We start from the raw sequence: 16,753 nt of genomic DNA on the forward strand, positions 1-16,753 counted from the left end.
CTGCTCCGGGGCCAGGTTGGGGCTACAGGTGCAATAAGCGGCACAAGGAGAGGGGAGGAGAGGGGAAGAGGTTATCTTGTCCTACTTGGAGAGGAGGGGGGGGGGGAATCACATCTGTTTATCCTGAGCACTGGGCTCAGATTGGGTTTCCTTGATTTCTATCTCTGGATCTCCAAGGAGAGGGGCCATTCCCCACACCTAACCCCCCCCCCACACACACACACACACAGAAAGAGAGAGAGTGTGTGTGTGTGTGTGTGTGTGTTGTGGAGGAAAAAAAGGAAATACACTTCCACAGAGTACAGTGTGTAGTTGGGGTATGTGTGTGTCCGTTTGTGTATGTGTGATATCTGTACAGGTGTGTGCAGGTGGGTGAGTATGTGAGTGTATTTCTTCTGTGTGATTGTGTGTGGTACCTATCTGGATGTGCGTGTGGGTGTGTGTGCAGGTGGGTGAGTATGTGAGTGTGTTTCTGTGTGATTGTGTGTGTGGTAGATATCTGGGTGTGTGTGTGTGTGTGTGCAGAGAGAGAGAGAGAGTGTGCAAGCTTGTGTGCGTGCATGCATGCGTGTGTGTGTGCGTGCAGGTGGGTGAGTATGTGAGTGTGTTTCTGTGTGATTGTGTGTGTGGTAGCTATCTGGGTGTGTGTGTGCAGGTGGGTGAGTATGTGATTGTGTGTGTGGTAGCTATCTGGGTGTGCGTGTGTGTGTGTGCAGGTGGGTGGGTATGTGATTGTGTGTGTGGTAGCTATCTGGGTGTGCGTGTGTGTGTGTGTATGTGTGTGTGTGCAGAGAGAGAGTGTGCAAGCTTGTGTGTGTGTGTGTGTGTGTGTGTGTGCAGGTGGGTGAGTATGTGAGTGTGTTTCTGTGTGATTGTGTGTGTGGTACCTATCTGGGTGTGCATGCGTGTGTGTGTGTGTTAGTGTGCAGAGAGAGAGAGAGTGTGCATGTTTGTGTGCGTGCGTGTGTGTGTGTGCAAGTGGGTGAGTATGTGAGTGTATTTCTGTGTGATTGTGTGTGTGTGTGTGTGCGTGCCTGCATGTTTGTGTGAGTGTTGTAGAGATATTATACTGTGGAACACTGGCTGCTCGGCTGCCCTCTTGATTGACACTTTCCTGTGACTCTGTTCTGCCTCTGTGGCCTTTAAAGGGGACCCCCCACCCCTCCACCCCTCCACCCCAGCCCTTCTGCTCAAGAGGAAAAACAGTGAAGAATGGCGATGTGTGTGTGTGTGTGTGTGTGTGTGTGTGTGTGGAAAGTGGAGGGGCGGTGTTTTCTACAGGTGACAGTGCATGTCAGGTAAGTCGATCCACTCTGCTCTCTCTCTCTCTCTCTCTCTCTCTCTCTCTCCCTCCCTCTCTCTCTCTCTCTCTCTCTCTCTCTCTCTCTCTCTCTCTCTCTCTCTCTCTCTCTCTCTCTCTCTCTCTCTCTCCCCCTCCCTCCCTCTCTCTCTCTCTCTCTCTCTCTCTCTCTCTCTCTCTCCCTCTCTCCCTCGCTCCACTCCAGGCTAATTAAGCAGCACTTAACCGTGGATGAGAGCTCTTGTAGCCCTCTTTGCCGTCCACTTGGCGCTTGCCGGGCTGTCGAGCGGGCAGGCCGAGACATGCGTCCCGCTCGACACGCTGACTTTTGACCCCGCTGTGTTCATTTGTAATAAAGACACAAAGTGTGGCTCTGGACAGCTGTGTGGGGACAGACGTAAGACAAGCTAGACAGACCTCTCGTGCTAAATAACCACGGGGTCATTTGTGAGTCTTTCTGTGTCGATGTAAAGTGTTACCGTGCTCATGAACACAATTCATTTGACGTGCGAATAGCTTGCAATATCTAAGGGTACTGTGGGACAAGTGTGTGTGTGTGTTCTTGGGTGTGTGGAGGCCTTTGCATGGGTCAGCGAGTGTGCGATGGCGTGTACAAGCACATGCATAAATGTGTGTTCAACCATGAGCTGTGCACATGTGCTTGTGTGCGTGTGTGCGTGCTTATATTGGCCTGTGGTAGGTGCATGTTTGTGGCTTTCCGTTACAAATAAAGACAAGGCATCAGAATCAGAAACATTGTGCCGTTTCCCCCAGCCCACAACAGTGCAACACAAAGACAACAACACATCCAAAATCTACAATCAAGTGAAATCAGATAAAGTCAGACAGCCAGGGGTTGCACCACCAATAAAGGCAAAAAAATACATGAAAAATACATAAATGTGTGATTGAGTGGGTAAGCCAAGATCCCTGCAAACACATGCATCTAATAACAAATACACACAGCTTGCAACAACAGATAGTGTATTATATTCATGTTAAAAGCAGGCCGATAATGTCTGGCCCTGCCTTTGTGAAGTCATTTGACCCTAAAGGATTACTCCGGGTTTTTTTTTTCCCACAACCTCGTTTTTACTTTCGTACGTTTCGCTATCGTGTATATCAGTTATGATATCATTTTACTCACTGGCTTCATTTTGGACACGAGACCACCACCTTACACAGCTTTACAGTGGTGTCTTACGGGACAACTGACCGGGAGTGTTAGACGTGTCCTTTAAACAACACCCCCCCCCCCGTGTCTCGGTCAGACTGTGTCCATGACTGTCCATTATCTATGGCTTCTCTATTGTGCTGGCCGGCTAGTTTATGGATGGTCACTGCCACCTACGGTACGTATAGGCTGCTACTTCCTGCAGGCTGAACCAGGAAGTAGATCAGCGCTGTCGTCCAGCAGTGATCATGTTGGAGATTTCAGCTAAAAACTTCTAACGTGCACTTTTGTTTTCATTCCCAAGATGATTGGGTTAAATTGGACTTGTTGTTGTATGCCAGATACTGTTTGTATTCCATCGCACCACTGTAACGCTGAGTCCAGCGGTGGATGTCGTGGCTGATGTGCACGATGACAAAAACTAGAAAAACAAGCAGAGTTGTACTTCACTGCATTTCATCACCGCAGCAACCCCCCCCCCAAGTAATACAACCAGATCCATCCGCTGTGCAGATATAAACCAGCGATTGGCCCGTGTCCCCTGCCATAAACACCAGCCAGGTGAGTGAATAGGTGGAGAGCGGCCTCGGGGTGCAGTGAATGGAGGGAGTCCACTGTAGCTAACGGACATGGACGTAAACCAAACGCTTGCTTCTCCCAGTGAAGGTATGGTGGAGGAGGAGGATGTGGAGGAAGCAGTCTTTTTGACACCAGGAAGCGGTCCCTCACGCGGTGTCTCTGGGCGCGGGTGTGGGTGGAGGTGTGGGGGGGGGGGACAAAGAAAAGTCAACTGCGCTGTAAAAAGATTCACGAGGGTGGAGGAGGAGACCGCTGCACCGCAGAGAGCTTCAGCTCCCACAAACAAAGCATATAAAGTGGGGTTTACAAATTGAGAACAATGTTGAGGAATTTACAATAGGATCAATGCAAGTGTGCTGTAGAGGATGGTGGTACTTATTAATGGAGCTATTGTCTCCGTGGAGAGCCGCTCTCCTCAATGTGGGGCTTCATGTGGGCCTGCAGGAGAAGCTGACATATAAAGACAAAGAGACTTTAGAAGGGTCTCTCCAACGAGGAGAGCTGAGCCGTTGGTAACAGCTAATAGGTGGAACGCTCAGTTGCTCAGTTGAAGTGAGAGGATCCAGGTCTGCATCGCGTGTTGAATTGAATGTGGTTTACGTGATGGAGTTCAGCTGACGATGCACACTTTCAGCATGCTTGAAGCATAATATGAACTGTAGATATCCGTAGGGCTTGCTAATTGGTGCTGATTAAAACCAAGAAAATAACTCTCGAGGCTCCCAACTCCTCAGATTTCTAGGGGCAAAAACAAAGGAACCGAATTGTTTTGGTTGCTGCTGTCCTCCATTAAAGTAGCTATAGGCGATTTTAATTAAGAATGCTTTTTTTTATAATATTTGGACAAACTCTTCCTAAATCCAAGTAACTATCCAAGTATCAGTTAAGTAGATGCGTTGAGAGAAAAATCCGGTCTCTGTGGCCGCCCTAGCCGCTGTAAACGGAGACAGAAAAGTTTTTCTGTACCTGCTCCTCATCAACCAATTAATCAATCAACCATCTTATCCTATGCAGGGTTGTGGGGATGCTGGAGTCTATCCCAGCAGTCATTGCATGGCACAGGGGGAGACACACTGGACAGGCCGCCAGGCCATCACAGGGCCAACACACATTCACACCTAGGGAGACTTTAGTACGGCTGATTCACCTGACCTACATGTCTTTGAACTGTGGGAGGAAACCAGAGGACCCAGAGGAAACCCATGCAGACACGAGGAGAACATGCAAACTCCACACACAGGATGACCCGGGATGACCCCCAAGTTTAGACTACCTGGGCTTGAACCCAGGACCTTCCTGCTGTGAGGCGCCACCGTGCCGCCCTTAACCGGCATCTTCATTGGTCTCTATTTGCTGTCAATCGGTTTGCATTTTCACGAAGCTCTTATTCAGAAGTGCGGGGGCAGATTCTTCTGCAGGATGTTTTCAGAAGCTAGCTAGCTCTTGCTAACTATCACCTAGTGTTGCTAACCCCCACTTTAACTACACAATGCTGTAAACTGCGAAACTGCTGGGTGTCCGCTACCTTTCTACTCAGATTCATTTGCCTTATCTATTTTGATGTGTGGTTATTCACGTGACCGAGTGATGATTAGCACGCCGGTAGAAATTAGACACACTTCCCATTTAAACCAAACTGAATGTTCCCCGCCACGTTTTCTCCATGAAACGTCCCGTCCCTTTAAACTCTCACCGTTTCCATGGAAACACTTTGCGGGATCAATAGAAATTCGTAACAGAAGGGTTCAGTGGATGTAGAATGGATATCTGGATACCGAGGCATGCCAGCTGTGGAGGAAAGGTGGGGTTGATGTTAGTGAGGTCACTACCTGGACAAATGTTCGATTCTCCCAACCGGTTATATCTGCCGAAGTGTCTTTGAGCAAACTACACTAGCGGATGGCTGACCCTGTGTCCGCCATCTTGGGATGAGTTATTATTCGTTTTTTGTCTTACTTATCTGCTTCTGAGTCTTGATTTCTTGTTTTATTGTTTTATTTCCTTTGTGTGTGTTGTGTAACTGAGTAGTATCTTAGTGAGTAATTGCACAGCACAGTGAATTATCAGAACCGATGAGTGAGTAATACTGTAGCTGTTGTCAACTTCTTTTTTTGTTGTTGATTTTTTCCCCCCTTTTTCTCCCCAATTGTATTATCCCACTGTTCTGAGCCATCCCGGTCACTGCTCCACCCCCTTTGCCAATGGAAGGGGGGGGGGGCTGCAGACTACCACATGTCTCCTCCGATACATGTGGAGTCGCCAGCCGCTTCTTTTCACCTGACAGTGAGGAGTTTCACCAGGGGGATCATAGCGCGTGGGAGGATCACACAGTCCCCCCTCCCCCCTGAACAGGTGCCCCGACCGACCAGAGGAGGCACTAGTGCAGCGACCAGGGCACATACCCACATCCGGCTTCCCACCCGCAGACACAGCCAACTGTGTCTGTAGGGACGCCCGACCAAGCAGGGGATAACACACGGATTCGAACCGGCGATCCCCATGTTGGTGGGCAAAGGAATAGACCGCTACTCTACCCGGACGCCCAACCGTTGTTAACTTTTAAACCCAGTAAACACCATCACCTCCAGTAAGACCGCATGTAAATCCATAATTGGATCGGCCTCTGGGTGCACGATATATCTACGGGCCTACGGGCCGTCTTACAGAGGCACAATGAGAGCATCCTGACTGGATGCGTCTGGCATGGGAACTGCCCGCAACTGCAAAACGCTGCGGAGGGTTGTGCAGACGGCTCGGGGCATCAGTGGATGCGAGTTTCCCTCCATCCAGGACATATATAACGGATGTTGTGTCAGCAAAGTGCGCAGGACTATCAAAAGACCCCAGCCACCCCGTCTGTGGACTGTTCCAGCTGCTACCATCAGGCAAGCGGTACCGCAGCCTCAAAGCCCGGACCAGTAGGCTCCAGAACAGCTTTTTCCACCAAGCAACCAGGCTTCTGAACAAAGAACATTGAAAGACACTAAGCCTGGTGCCGGACTGCCTGGTACTGACCTGTGGTCTTCAGCGGATCATCAGTTTACACACACACACACACACACACAGCTTGGCATACACAAACACACACAAATATGCAAACAACAGCACCTTACACACACCGCACAGTATTTTATTATTATTACTGCTTTTTATTTTATTTTATTGCTATTGTTGCTGCAGTGTTGTCGAGCCAAAGCACAAGAGTTTTACTCTCTTGTATAATGAGACGTAACAATAAGGGATCTTGAATCTGGAATATCATTTATGTATGAAAATCCACACCGGTGTCGACTCCACAGCTCAACAGTATGATATAAAGCTTTTACAAATGTAAGACCTGCAATATAATGTTTGATAATTCAGTTTCATAATGGCCTCACCACGTCATGGTTTAGCATTTCAGAGTCAAGAAGGAACTAATAAGGGAACTGGGCTTGGTTGGGTTGCTGATTCAGGCCGGATTTTTAAAAAAAACATTTTTTTTAAAAGCAGGACATAAAATTAGACAAGTGCTAGATAATGAGGTTATTAATAAGCTGTTGGGAGTGAATTAAAAGTGTAAATCCGGGGGCGAATGGTCCATTAGCTTAATTCACATGCATTTATTTGTCAATACATTATTTTTATGGCGTCATTACCCACCACGCAGGCTAAATCCAAAACCACCGAGACGAGTCCAGCTGATGAACTGTGTTGTTCTTCACCCCCGGCCTCGTCTCATCCGTCTCTAATAAAGCAGAAACCGACCAACATCCATCCCAGAATAATTAGGCTTATAGGCGTACGAGGTATAAGGTAAAGCTCATACTGACTGATGCAGTGGGCCTCATGCCGGTATATGTGGTCCACGTCATGACCACAGTCGAGACCTTACCGGATGCACTAAAATAAACCAGCAACGCGTCGACCCTCACGGCAGTATGACGTCGCCGTCTTTTAGGGCACGGTGGTGGCGCAGTGGTTAGGGTGGTCGCCTCACAGCAAAAAGGTCCTGGGTTCAAGCCCCGGGGTAGTCCAACCTTGGGGGGGGTCGTCCTCTGTGTGGAGTTTGCATGTTCTCCCCATGTCTTCGTGGGTTTCCTCCGGGGGTCCGGTTTTCTCCCACAGTCCAAAGACGTGTAGGTCAGGTGAACCAGCCGTACTAAATTGTCCCTAGGTATGAATGTGGGTGTGTGTGTGTGTGTGTGGGCCCTGTGATGGACTGGCGGCCTGTCCAGGGTGTCTGTCCGCCCGCCGCCCAATGACTGCTGGGCTAGGCTCCAGCATCCCCGCGACCCTGAGAGCAGGGTAAGTGTTTTGGTTGATGGATGGATGGATGGATGGTGTCATCTTTTTCCCTGAATAGGAGCGTTTCTATGTTCTGTATAGTAGCTCTGTCTCCTACCTCCACTGTCAGCAACCGATGTCTGTCTGCATGTGACTCGGCCTGATGCGCCCGTGTCATCTGCTTTATTGTGCGTTTATGTTGTAAAGTCCACCTTAATTCCTGTATGGAAATTTAAGATAAGCATATTTTTGTGATTACCCTGTTTCCCTGTTTGATTCCACGTACCACTGCAGAGATCGCTCTGGCACACTCTATGGCGGCCGGTGACGAGTTGTTATTGGACATATGTTCTTCCCTTATCTCAACAACCGCCGTTTATTTACCCGTTCACCTGTCAGGGTGCTGCCGTGGGTCTGTCGGAGAGGCGCTAAGCCGTTTGTGATACTTAGAGGACCCAATTAGGCTGAATTTAAGCTGCTATTTTATCAACAAGTCATTATCCCTCTCTAATCATCCCTGTCCTGCAGGCGGCACACCTCTCCGGGGCCTGTCACCGCTCACAGCCAAGCCGTGAAGCTGTCACACCCCAGACACGCTTGTTTCGGCGTGTCAAGAGTCCCCGGGGTCAACCGGGTGGGGGGGGGGGGGCGTAGAGACTCGGCCCACTGCTGACGTGAACGGATGTTGAAATTAACAGCTCTCCAAAGCCTGTTGGATTCGCGTGCCGGGGCCAAAAACCTGCAGCTGCAGAAACGGACAGGAGAGCCGTGCCAAGTCCAACACGTGCACCGCACCGAATTCAGGCCGATTTAGCCGTCCCGAGGCGGCACAAAGCAGATTGCTTTGAGCCAGCGGGTCCGGTGGCGGTCCAAAGGGGATTAAGTGACCTTGGGGTGGCTGGAGAGGCTGACCTGGGGTCTGTGGTAATGAGTGAGTGTGTTTGTTGTCCCCCCCGGGGTGACGGATCAGCGATGAGACCGGTTTGCCTATAATGCAAGCTCCATATAGGTTAGCAAAACCTTGCTGTGGATGTAAGATCCCGGGTGTTTGAAAAGCACGCACAGCTGTGAGCTACTCTGAGATTTGCTCCACAATATGAAGGAAAGCATCAACCGTGTCCTTTGTCAACGTTGACTCTTTATTTTGGACGTAGTGGACGAACCCCTGTCATTGTACCCAGGACACTCACTCAGAAGAGGCCCGCCGTTTCATCGCTACACAAAGTAAAACTCGTATTGTTGAGGTTATTGACTGAAATATATATTTGTCACTGTGGGACGACAGAGTTGCACTACGGGTCAGAGATCATCTTTATCCAGTTATCCTCCCCGTCTTCCCATCATTCAGGTTATTTACCGAAGTCTGCCATCTACATTATGCAACAGTGGACAAAAACCTTGTGAAAATCTGAAATTAGGCGATAATACTGAAATCTTTGGTATTTTACATGGTTGTCAGAATAGGAATCGTATAATTAACACTCCTGGTTTTATCATAGTCTCTCATTATTAACCTGACTTAGAGCTGTCAGAAATGACAAATCATAGCTTATCATATCATGCCATAACATATATATCATAACATATGTCATATTATATCATATATAATACAATGTCATATATCATATAATACAATATCATATAGTACAAATATATCAAATTCTATATCATGTCACATATATATAATACAATATATCATAAAAGACCATATCAATATATAATACAATATATCATATGATAAATAATATATATCATATCATATCGTATTGGGATGCCAAAGAGAGAACACTGCTAACTGACCTGGGAGCAGCTAATAACATGAGAGGTCTCAGCTAGCTAACGGCTAATCTGTTTAGGAAGAGGATTTAACCTTAGACCGACTTCAAAAGACACAGATGACCCAAAACAAGCCAATGGGAGGAGGAGAGGAATCCCTTTTTCTTCTTAATTCCTGACATCCTTTTTTTTCTCCTTTTTTTTTGTAGTTGGCTGAACGTTACATCATTTCAAGTGCTCCAAACCAGATGTGAACTTTAATGTGAATTCTTCCAGAGGCTTCCATGGACACTGGGCGTATCACTTGAAAAGCTAGGTTAGAATATTTACTTGTGAATTAACTTATCAACTGATATTTATTTAATTTGTTTAATTATGAAGGCTTCACAGCAATCACACAATTTCACCATGGTCATGTCTACATGGTAGCACCATAGGAGCTACTGCGAGCCAAGCGCAAAGTTAACATTTACATGGCGCTCCTTAAAATCCCTAAATCGATTTCCGCAACATCTTGTGTCCTTTATGAAGCACTGGGTTTAAAAATGGTCCAGTAACTTGAGGCTGCAGCAACAATTTTACAGTCAGTTTTATGTCCAGACTGTCAAAACGACAGTCTGCTGCCAATTATCACCCTTCCAGGGGTGGGTTTTCAATGGAAACATCTTTTTCAGCCACGTTAGCTTCTCTCTCTCTCTCTCTCTCTCTCTCTCTCTCTCTCTCTCTCTCTCTCTCTCTCTCTCTCTCTCTCTCTCTCCTGCCCTCTCTGTCTCTCCTCCCTCTCTTCCTTTACCCCCTCCCCACCATCTGTTAACCATTAGCATGTAGTTATTGTTTAATTAGACTCATCCACTGCTATTGCACCTACACCACTACAATGACAACCCACTGAGCACCCAGTTAAAGTTCACACTGCCCACAGTCAGGGTGCAGAACACCCCACCTGACCCCGCTAGCTGTCTGTCTCTCTCTCGCTGTCTGTCTCTCTCACTGTCTGTCTGTCTCTATCTGTCGCTCTGTCTGTCTCTCTCGCTGTCTGTCTGTCTCTGTCTCTTGCTCTCTGTCTGTCTATCTCTCTCTCTTTCTCGCTGTCTGTCTCTCTATCCGACTGTCTCTGTCTCTCTGTGTGTCTCTCCCTGTTTCTCTCTCCGTCTGTCTGTCTGTCTGTCTCTATCTGTCGCTCTGTCTGTCTGTCTCTGTCTCTTGCTCTCTGTCTGTCTATCTCTCTCTCTTTCTCGCTGTCTGTCTGTCTCTCTATCCGACTGTCTCTGTCTCTCTGTGTGTCTCTCCCTGTTTCTCTCTCCGTCTGTCTGTCTGTCTGTCTCTCTCACACACACACACACACACACACACACACACACACACACACACACACACACACACACACACACACACACACACACACACAGATTGAACGACGGACGGAAAGAGACAGAGCGACCGTCTTGGTATTTTCTTTCCATACACAATGCTGCAGATGATCCCTCTAGCATCTTGTTTTCCTGTTTTTCTTTTACTGTGTTGTGTGTGAGACAAAGAGAGGGAGAGATTACTCCTGTCTTATCTATCTGTCTGTCTATCTATCTATCAATCTGTCTGTGTGTCTATTGCATATTATTTTATGGCCTTCTAGCTCTCTTTTAACACACACACACACACACACACACACACACACACACACACACACACACACACACACACACCCCACAAGGGGATAGGAGCAGTTTAGAAGCAACATTCTGCTTGCGCCATCTTGTCCCAATCAATATGAAACGGCGGTTGTAAAGCAGCACGTGAAGCGGTGGTCTGTGAACTCTCGAACCCAACACTGAATAGTAACGCCTCCCTCCCTCTCCCTCTCTCTCCCTCTCCCTCTCTCTCTCCCTCTTTCTCTCTCTCTCCCTCTCTCTCTTTCTCCCTCTCTCTCCCTCCCTCTCTCTCTCTCTCTCTCTCCCTCCCTCTCCCTCTTTCTCCCTCTCTCTCTCTCTCTCTCCCTCCCTCTCCCTCTTTCTCCCTCTCTCTCTCTCCCCTCTCTCTCTCCCTCCCTCTCCCTCTCTCTCCCTCCCTCTCTCTCTCTCTCTCCCTCCCTCTCCCTCTTTCTCCCTCTCTCTCTCTCCCCCCTCTCGCTCTCCCTCTTTCTCCCTCTCTCTCTCCCTCTTTCTCCCTCTCTCTCTCCCTTTCTCTCTCCCTCTCTCTCTCTCCCTCTCTCGCTAGCCCCGCCAAAGCCTCCTTTTGTTTTTATCCAAAAATTCGACCACATCATCGTTCCCTCTTTCAGCTGAGTCCTGTGCTCCTGCTTACCTCCTTCCCTCCATCTCCACACTCCACCGAGCGCCGGGTCTTCCACGCGTCCCTCCCCGGGTTCCCCCATCTGAAGCTTGTGCGTGATTCTTCGTCGGTTGGCCCAGCAGCCGAAAAGCCTCAGACCCAATTTGATCCTTCGCGCCGTCAGGCCGCCGGACCTTCGTCAAGTCTTATTTCGCCAACTGTTTCTCGAAGAGCGGATCACAGCCGTCATGCTTTCCTTCCGTACGTCCGTCCGATTTTCGCTTAAAATGTCGTGGTGGTAAACACGGACCGACACTGAGACCTCGGCGTAAACGGCGGTTGCTAAGGCCTAGCGGTTGCTAAGGTCTAGCGGCCTGCCCTCCAACATGGCGGAGCTGTTCGTTGGCGATGAAAAGGTCACGTGATTGAGAATAGCCCGTATCCGGCCGCGCGGTGGTTTCGCCGGGCAGCTCTCACTGGCCAGCGGCAGAGGGGGCGCTGTTGTACTGAGCAGCTTCCGGTGGCTAAAGGACACAGGCTGCGGGTTTAAAACCTGGCCATTACCTTCCGTGTTGCAGCCAGTCACTGTGTCAGCGCCATGCCTCGCCGGCCATCTTGCCGAGGCATTTAGTTTATTTCAATACAGCAGTTACACAAAAATATATAGTTGCTGTGTCTGTTATTTGCTTGCTAATGTCTTGCTCTCTGCAGACACAATGAGAGGAAAATTTTGGTCCCAAAAAGGAAAACAAATGACTAAAACAAGACAGGGTTGAAGAAGCGGGTTTAGTTAATGGGGCTTCTGAGCCAAGAAGAAACAGGGAGAAAACTACTTTCTACTAAATGATAACTAGTGTCTGTAGAGCCGACAGACAAAGGATGAACATATGAATGACAATAGAAAACAAATACCTTCAAAGAACAATACATAATAATGCGATGAGGATATTAAAGTGAAGTGTGGTAGTGAGAGCGATGATGCGGGGACTAACGTGTGCGTGCGTGTGGGTGCGTGTGTGTATATGTGCACGCACTGGGCTGGTGTGAATGGTGTTAGCTGGCACTTTGATGTTATTACCTGTGTGTGTGGGGGGGGTAGGGGGTAAGAAGAGGGGTAGAAGAAGCGGAGCGGGGGAGAGGTCCAGTCTAGTTTTGATGTTTTATCCGATTAGTCTGCTGGAAGCGGGTTGGGGGTGGTGTGTGTGTATGGTGTGTGTGTGTGTGTGGGGGGGGGGGCAGTGCCTATTTAAAGAAAGGGGAGAGAGGCTAAAATTAAACGTACCGAACGGGGAACTTTTAGGGTTACACATGACGGGTCGTGCGCGTGAATAAACCGTTTCGCGTGTGCGTTTGACGCGTGCGTGCGTGTATAACAATTGCGACGCAGTCTCGTCCGCATGCACGCTCCTGCACGGTACCAGGCGGGTCCAGCTGAGGGGCCGGCTGCAGGACGACACGAATCCTCAGAACAGGTGCCGAAGCAAGAGAGGAGCGCGCGCGCCCGCCCGCGCGCCAGGCCGGGCCGGGCTTGTCGTTTTAACGATGACAATGGAAATCTAATTAAAAGTTATTGGAGTTGGTTTGGGTTGGGGGGCGGGGGGGGTGGAGTGGGGAGCGGGTGGGGGGAGTTTGGGGTTGTGGCGGGGGGAGGGGTTAATTAGTGTGCAGGTGCACGCGGGCAGCGTCGGTTAATCCCGGTCGCGTGATTTGCTGACGGCCCCGCGCGCCTGAACAATGGCTCATATTCATGTGGCGTGCTGCCGATGACGCGTCACCGCCGCGCCGCGTCCTTTCTCTTTACGCACGACGTGAGAACAGGTGGCAGCGGCGCGGAGGCGTGGGTAGGCAGCCCGGTTGTGATGCTTATCCGCTCCAGTCCTCCGGCATGCTTTACAGGCCGTGTTGGCTGCCTTTTGCACAATCCGGGTCGAGTTTGAATCCGTTTTCTTTCAGCCGCAGTTCTGCTAACTACTCCATGCTTAAAACGACTTTTCTGGGCTTGAATCCAACCGTCTGAAGACACTTTAATGGAGAGATTATAATTTTCTCCTATCTCTCTCTCTCTCTCTCTCTCTCTCTCTCTCTCTCTCTCTCTCTCTCTCTCTCTCTCGCCCTCTCCGAGGCTGCCAGACTTTGGTCTCTCTTCTTTCTTTCCCCCCCCCCTCCTCTTTTTGTCCCTTTTATGTGAGTTGGCATGTGTCTGTCCCCCCGGGCCCGCAGCGCTTCCTTTATCCGTCTCTATCCCAGACACGTGCACATACAAGGCTCTTGGCTGCACCCGCGTGCCTGGCCGGAAGGCCAGAGGAGGTGGATGGATTGGTGGAGGGACGGACGGACAAATAGAGGATTTAACCTGAACCTCTTGGAAGTAAAAAGATCCTGCTCGGTGCACCGCACAGCGAGTCCGGCCCGGCGCGCGGAGCTCACGCAGTCCTGCACGTGGCCCCGCGGGGCCGGTCGCAAACCCGACCGGGAACAAAATCCAAATATTCTCTTCATTTAAAACGCTGTTGTGCTGTAAACTGCCCGACACGATGCATCTCATTGACCCCCATGGAAAGCGATGATAAATAGCGAGAGCTCGTCATTAATATGGGCTCTGCGGGCTCATACAAAACGAACACATTAGCCAACTTTGTCACGTTATGTTTGGCTATTTAGTTGCGTCGTTGATGTTGGCGCGTGACATATCCGCCGGGGTGCTTGTTATGCAGCGTGAAGTCGGAGCGGGCCTGCAGCTGCTCGTCCAAACGTTCAAAACCGTCCTCCCATCAACGCGTCCCCCGGCCCATTGTCTGCCGATGCGTGCACGCGGCCTGCCCCGGTAGTCTCATTATTTGCCCTAATTTATGACAATAGTTGCGCCTCCGTGGCGGGTTCGCGCGAGCGCGAACGTGCGCTGCAGACGCGTGTTTACGTGCGATGCCACGTCAAAGGGGGCAAATATAGATTTAAACCTGCGAGTTGTTTGTTTGTTTTGTTTTTGTTTGTTTGTTTGTTTGTTTGTTGTTTTTTTGTTTTGTTTTGCAGAGGGACGAAAAGGAAATGACGGAGCCAAAACAAATGATCTTTAGAAACGTTATAATTTTATTTTGTGTAGAAAAATGGCGGGCAGCACCACAGTTCCAAGTAAATAGAATAAAAATCTCTTATGGTATATACAAAATAGAAAATACAATTTCATATGACAAAGCAAGTAAAAAAGAAAACAACTTGAATAAATAAAAATGAACGACGCTAGTAGGGAGAATAGAAGTGGTCCATCCACCCACCCACCCACCCATCCACCCATCCATCCATCCATCCATCCGCTTGATGTGATGGGATTGAGTTTTTGTCGTTGTTGAGTGAAGGGCTGCAGTTCTTTAAAGGGGAGGGGGGCAGTGGGGGGTGGGTGGATGTGTGTTGGGGGGGGGGGTATACATAATGAATGAGGGCAGCTCCTTGGCTTCTGACGGCCTTTCACTCTATTGTCAAGGCGTTGAAACCGAATTTCCACGCTGGCTTTTCTGCATTATCACTCTACAAATTGTAAAATTGACTTTTCACCTCGCTCCGCAGAAACAAATCTGTCTCCTTCTCCTCCCGAATCATAAATAGGCTCCTAATGGAGGCTGGGTGGGGTGGGGGGTGGGGGTCAGGCTCTTCACGTGGACTCTCTCTACAGGGGCCAATGTTGTTGAATGCGCGTGGGTGGGTGGGTGGGGGGGGGAAAGTGCAAAGGTTTTTGGAGGAATAGAAAACGTACCGAAACAATAATAATAACAACAATAAACAACAACAACTGAAAACACAAATTAAGTTATTCTCATTTACAGTCCTGACGTAGACACAAAACAACATCCAACACACCACGCATGGGGGGACTTCATAAGGCAAACGGTGGTTGTCAGTCTACGGAGTCTCGGTCCGTGTGGGTTCTCCTTCCCCCAACGGGGTCGAACCGAACCGAACCTCCCGCCAGTTTGAGCGATATTTCCGGGTTTTTAATTCTATACATTACAGTGGTCTACAAAAGTTTGTGACGTCACGCAGCGCTTCTCAAGCCGGTCCCCAAAGCCGGGAGTGCCGGCGCCGCCGGTTCCCCGGCCTGCCAGGTCGTTCACAGCCACCTGTTGTGTCGGTTGTTCCGGCCTCCAATCAGGGACGTTTCACACCCGCAAGCAACAACAGGTGCGTGTTTTTAACTACTTAACTGGCAGACCCGAAACCCAGCAGCGGCCTACGGTTGGTCTTTTCTGAGGACCTGATTGAGAACCGCTGGCGCGGGGGGGGGGGTCAACGCCTCCGGACTAGAATATGCCCGGCACGAAGCTGTGGTAGGCGTAGAGCGCGTCGTTCTGCATGAAGCCGTAGTCCTCGGCGGCTGCCGGGCTGCCCGGGTTGGACGTGCAATAAGCCGGGGAGGAGGACGAGGAGGAGGCGCTGGAGCTCCAGGAGCACGCGTCGCTGCCGGGGCTCGGCGCGTCGCCGATGCGCCCGAGGCTGGGCAGCACCAGGGCGGTCGCGTCCCCCGGCGCCGTTCAGTCGTCCCGTCTTGCTCGCCTGCAGGTCTGCGATGCGGATGGTCTCGGAGAGAGCCCAGATGTAGTTGTGCGCGAAACGCAGAGTCTCGATTTTGGTGAGTTTGGTCTCGTCCGGGAAGGCCGGCAGGACCCCCCGCAGGTGTCCAGGGCGTCGTTCAGGTTGTGCATGCGGTTCCTCTCCCGGTCGTTGGCCTTCATGCGCCGGTTCTTCTTCACCACCTGCACGGTGGCCTCGCTCCTCCCGCGGCCCCTGCGCCTCTTCTTCTGCTGCTGCTGCTGCGGCTGCCCGGCCTCCTGGCGGCGGGGGTCCACTTGTTCTCCGGAGCAGGAGGAGGCGGCGGGGGAGGCGGAGCGCAGGCTGGTGCGGGAGTCTTCGTCGTCGGTGTGCGTAAAGGAGAAGTCGCAGCTGTTGCTGTCGATGTCAGAGTACGCGGAGTCCATGGCGGTGCACATGTCGATCTGCCTCTAAAATAGGAAGAGAGAGAGAGGGAGGGAGGGGGGAGAGAGAGAGAGAGATTGTTTACATCGCCGCGCATTCAACTTGCGCACAGATATAAGCTGCAAACAACACTTGCTGGTTTGCAGACCTGGCGGCAGACGTACCTTCTCTGCGATAAAGCTGCGCCCGAGGAAGGTGTCTCGCCGAAGACGGAGAGGTTTTGGTTTGGGATGGCGGGCGGGGGGGGGGGGAGAAAAAGAGGTATGAAGGCACGCGTCTGCTGCTGCTGCTTTTGCTCTCGATTCAGCTCGTGTGAGCCCGTGAGCTTGGCACACGACTGGCCTCAGCCGGCTTATATACGCGGGGCAGACAATGGTCCTCCCCCCTTTGCTTTGGCATTTGTGTGAGGGATGGATGAATGGGCT

At 50.3% G+C, this 16,753-nt stretch overlaps 1 protein-coding gene across 1 annotated transcript; it reads right to left on the reverse strand.

The window, feature by feature from the left end:
- Positions 1-15,655: 15,655 nt before the first annotated feature.
- On the reverse strand, positions 15,656-16,330 carry neurog1 (neurogenin 1). The gene is given in 3 exon segments (XM_056295249.1): positions 15,656-15,871; positions 15,873-16,030; positions 16,033-16,330. Coding segments are annotated over 3 exon segments (672 nt in total).
- Positions 16,331-16,753: the final 423 nt, after the last annotated feature.

This window comes from Lampris incognitus, chromosome 1, assembly GCF_029633865.1.
Source record: "Lampris incognitus isolate fLamInc1 chromosome 1, fLamInc1.hap2, whole genome shotgun sequence".
In the NCBI taxonomy this organism is placed as follows: Eukaryota; Metazoa; Chordata; class Actinopteri; order Lampriformes; family Lampridae; genus Lampris; species Lampris incognitus.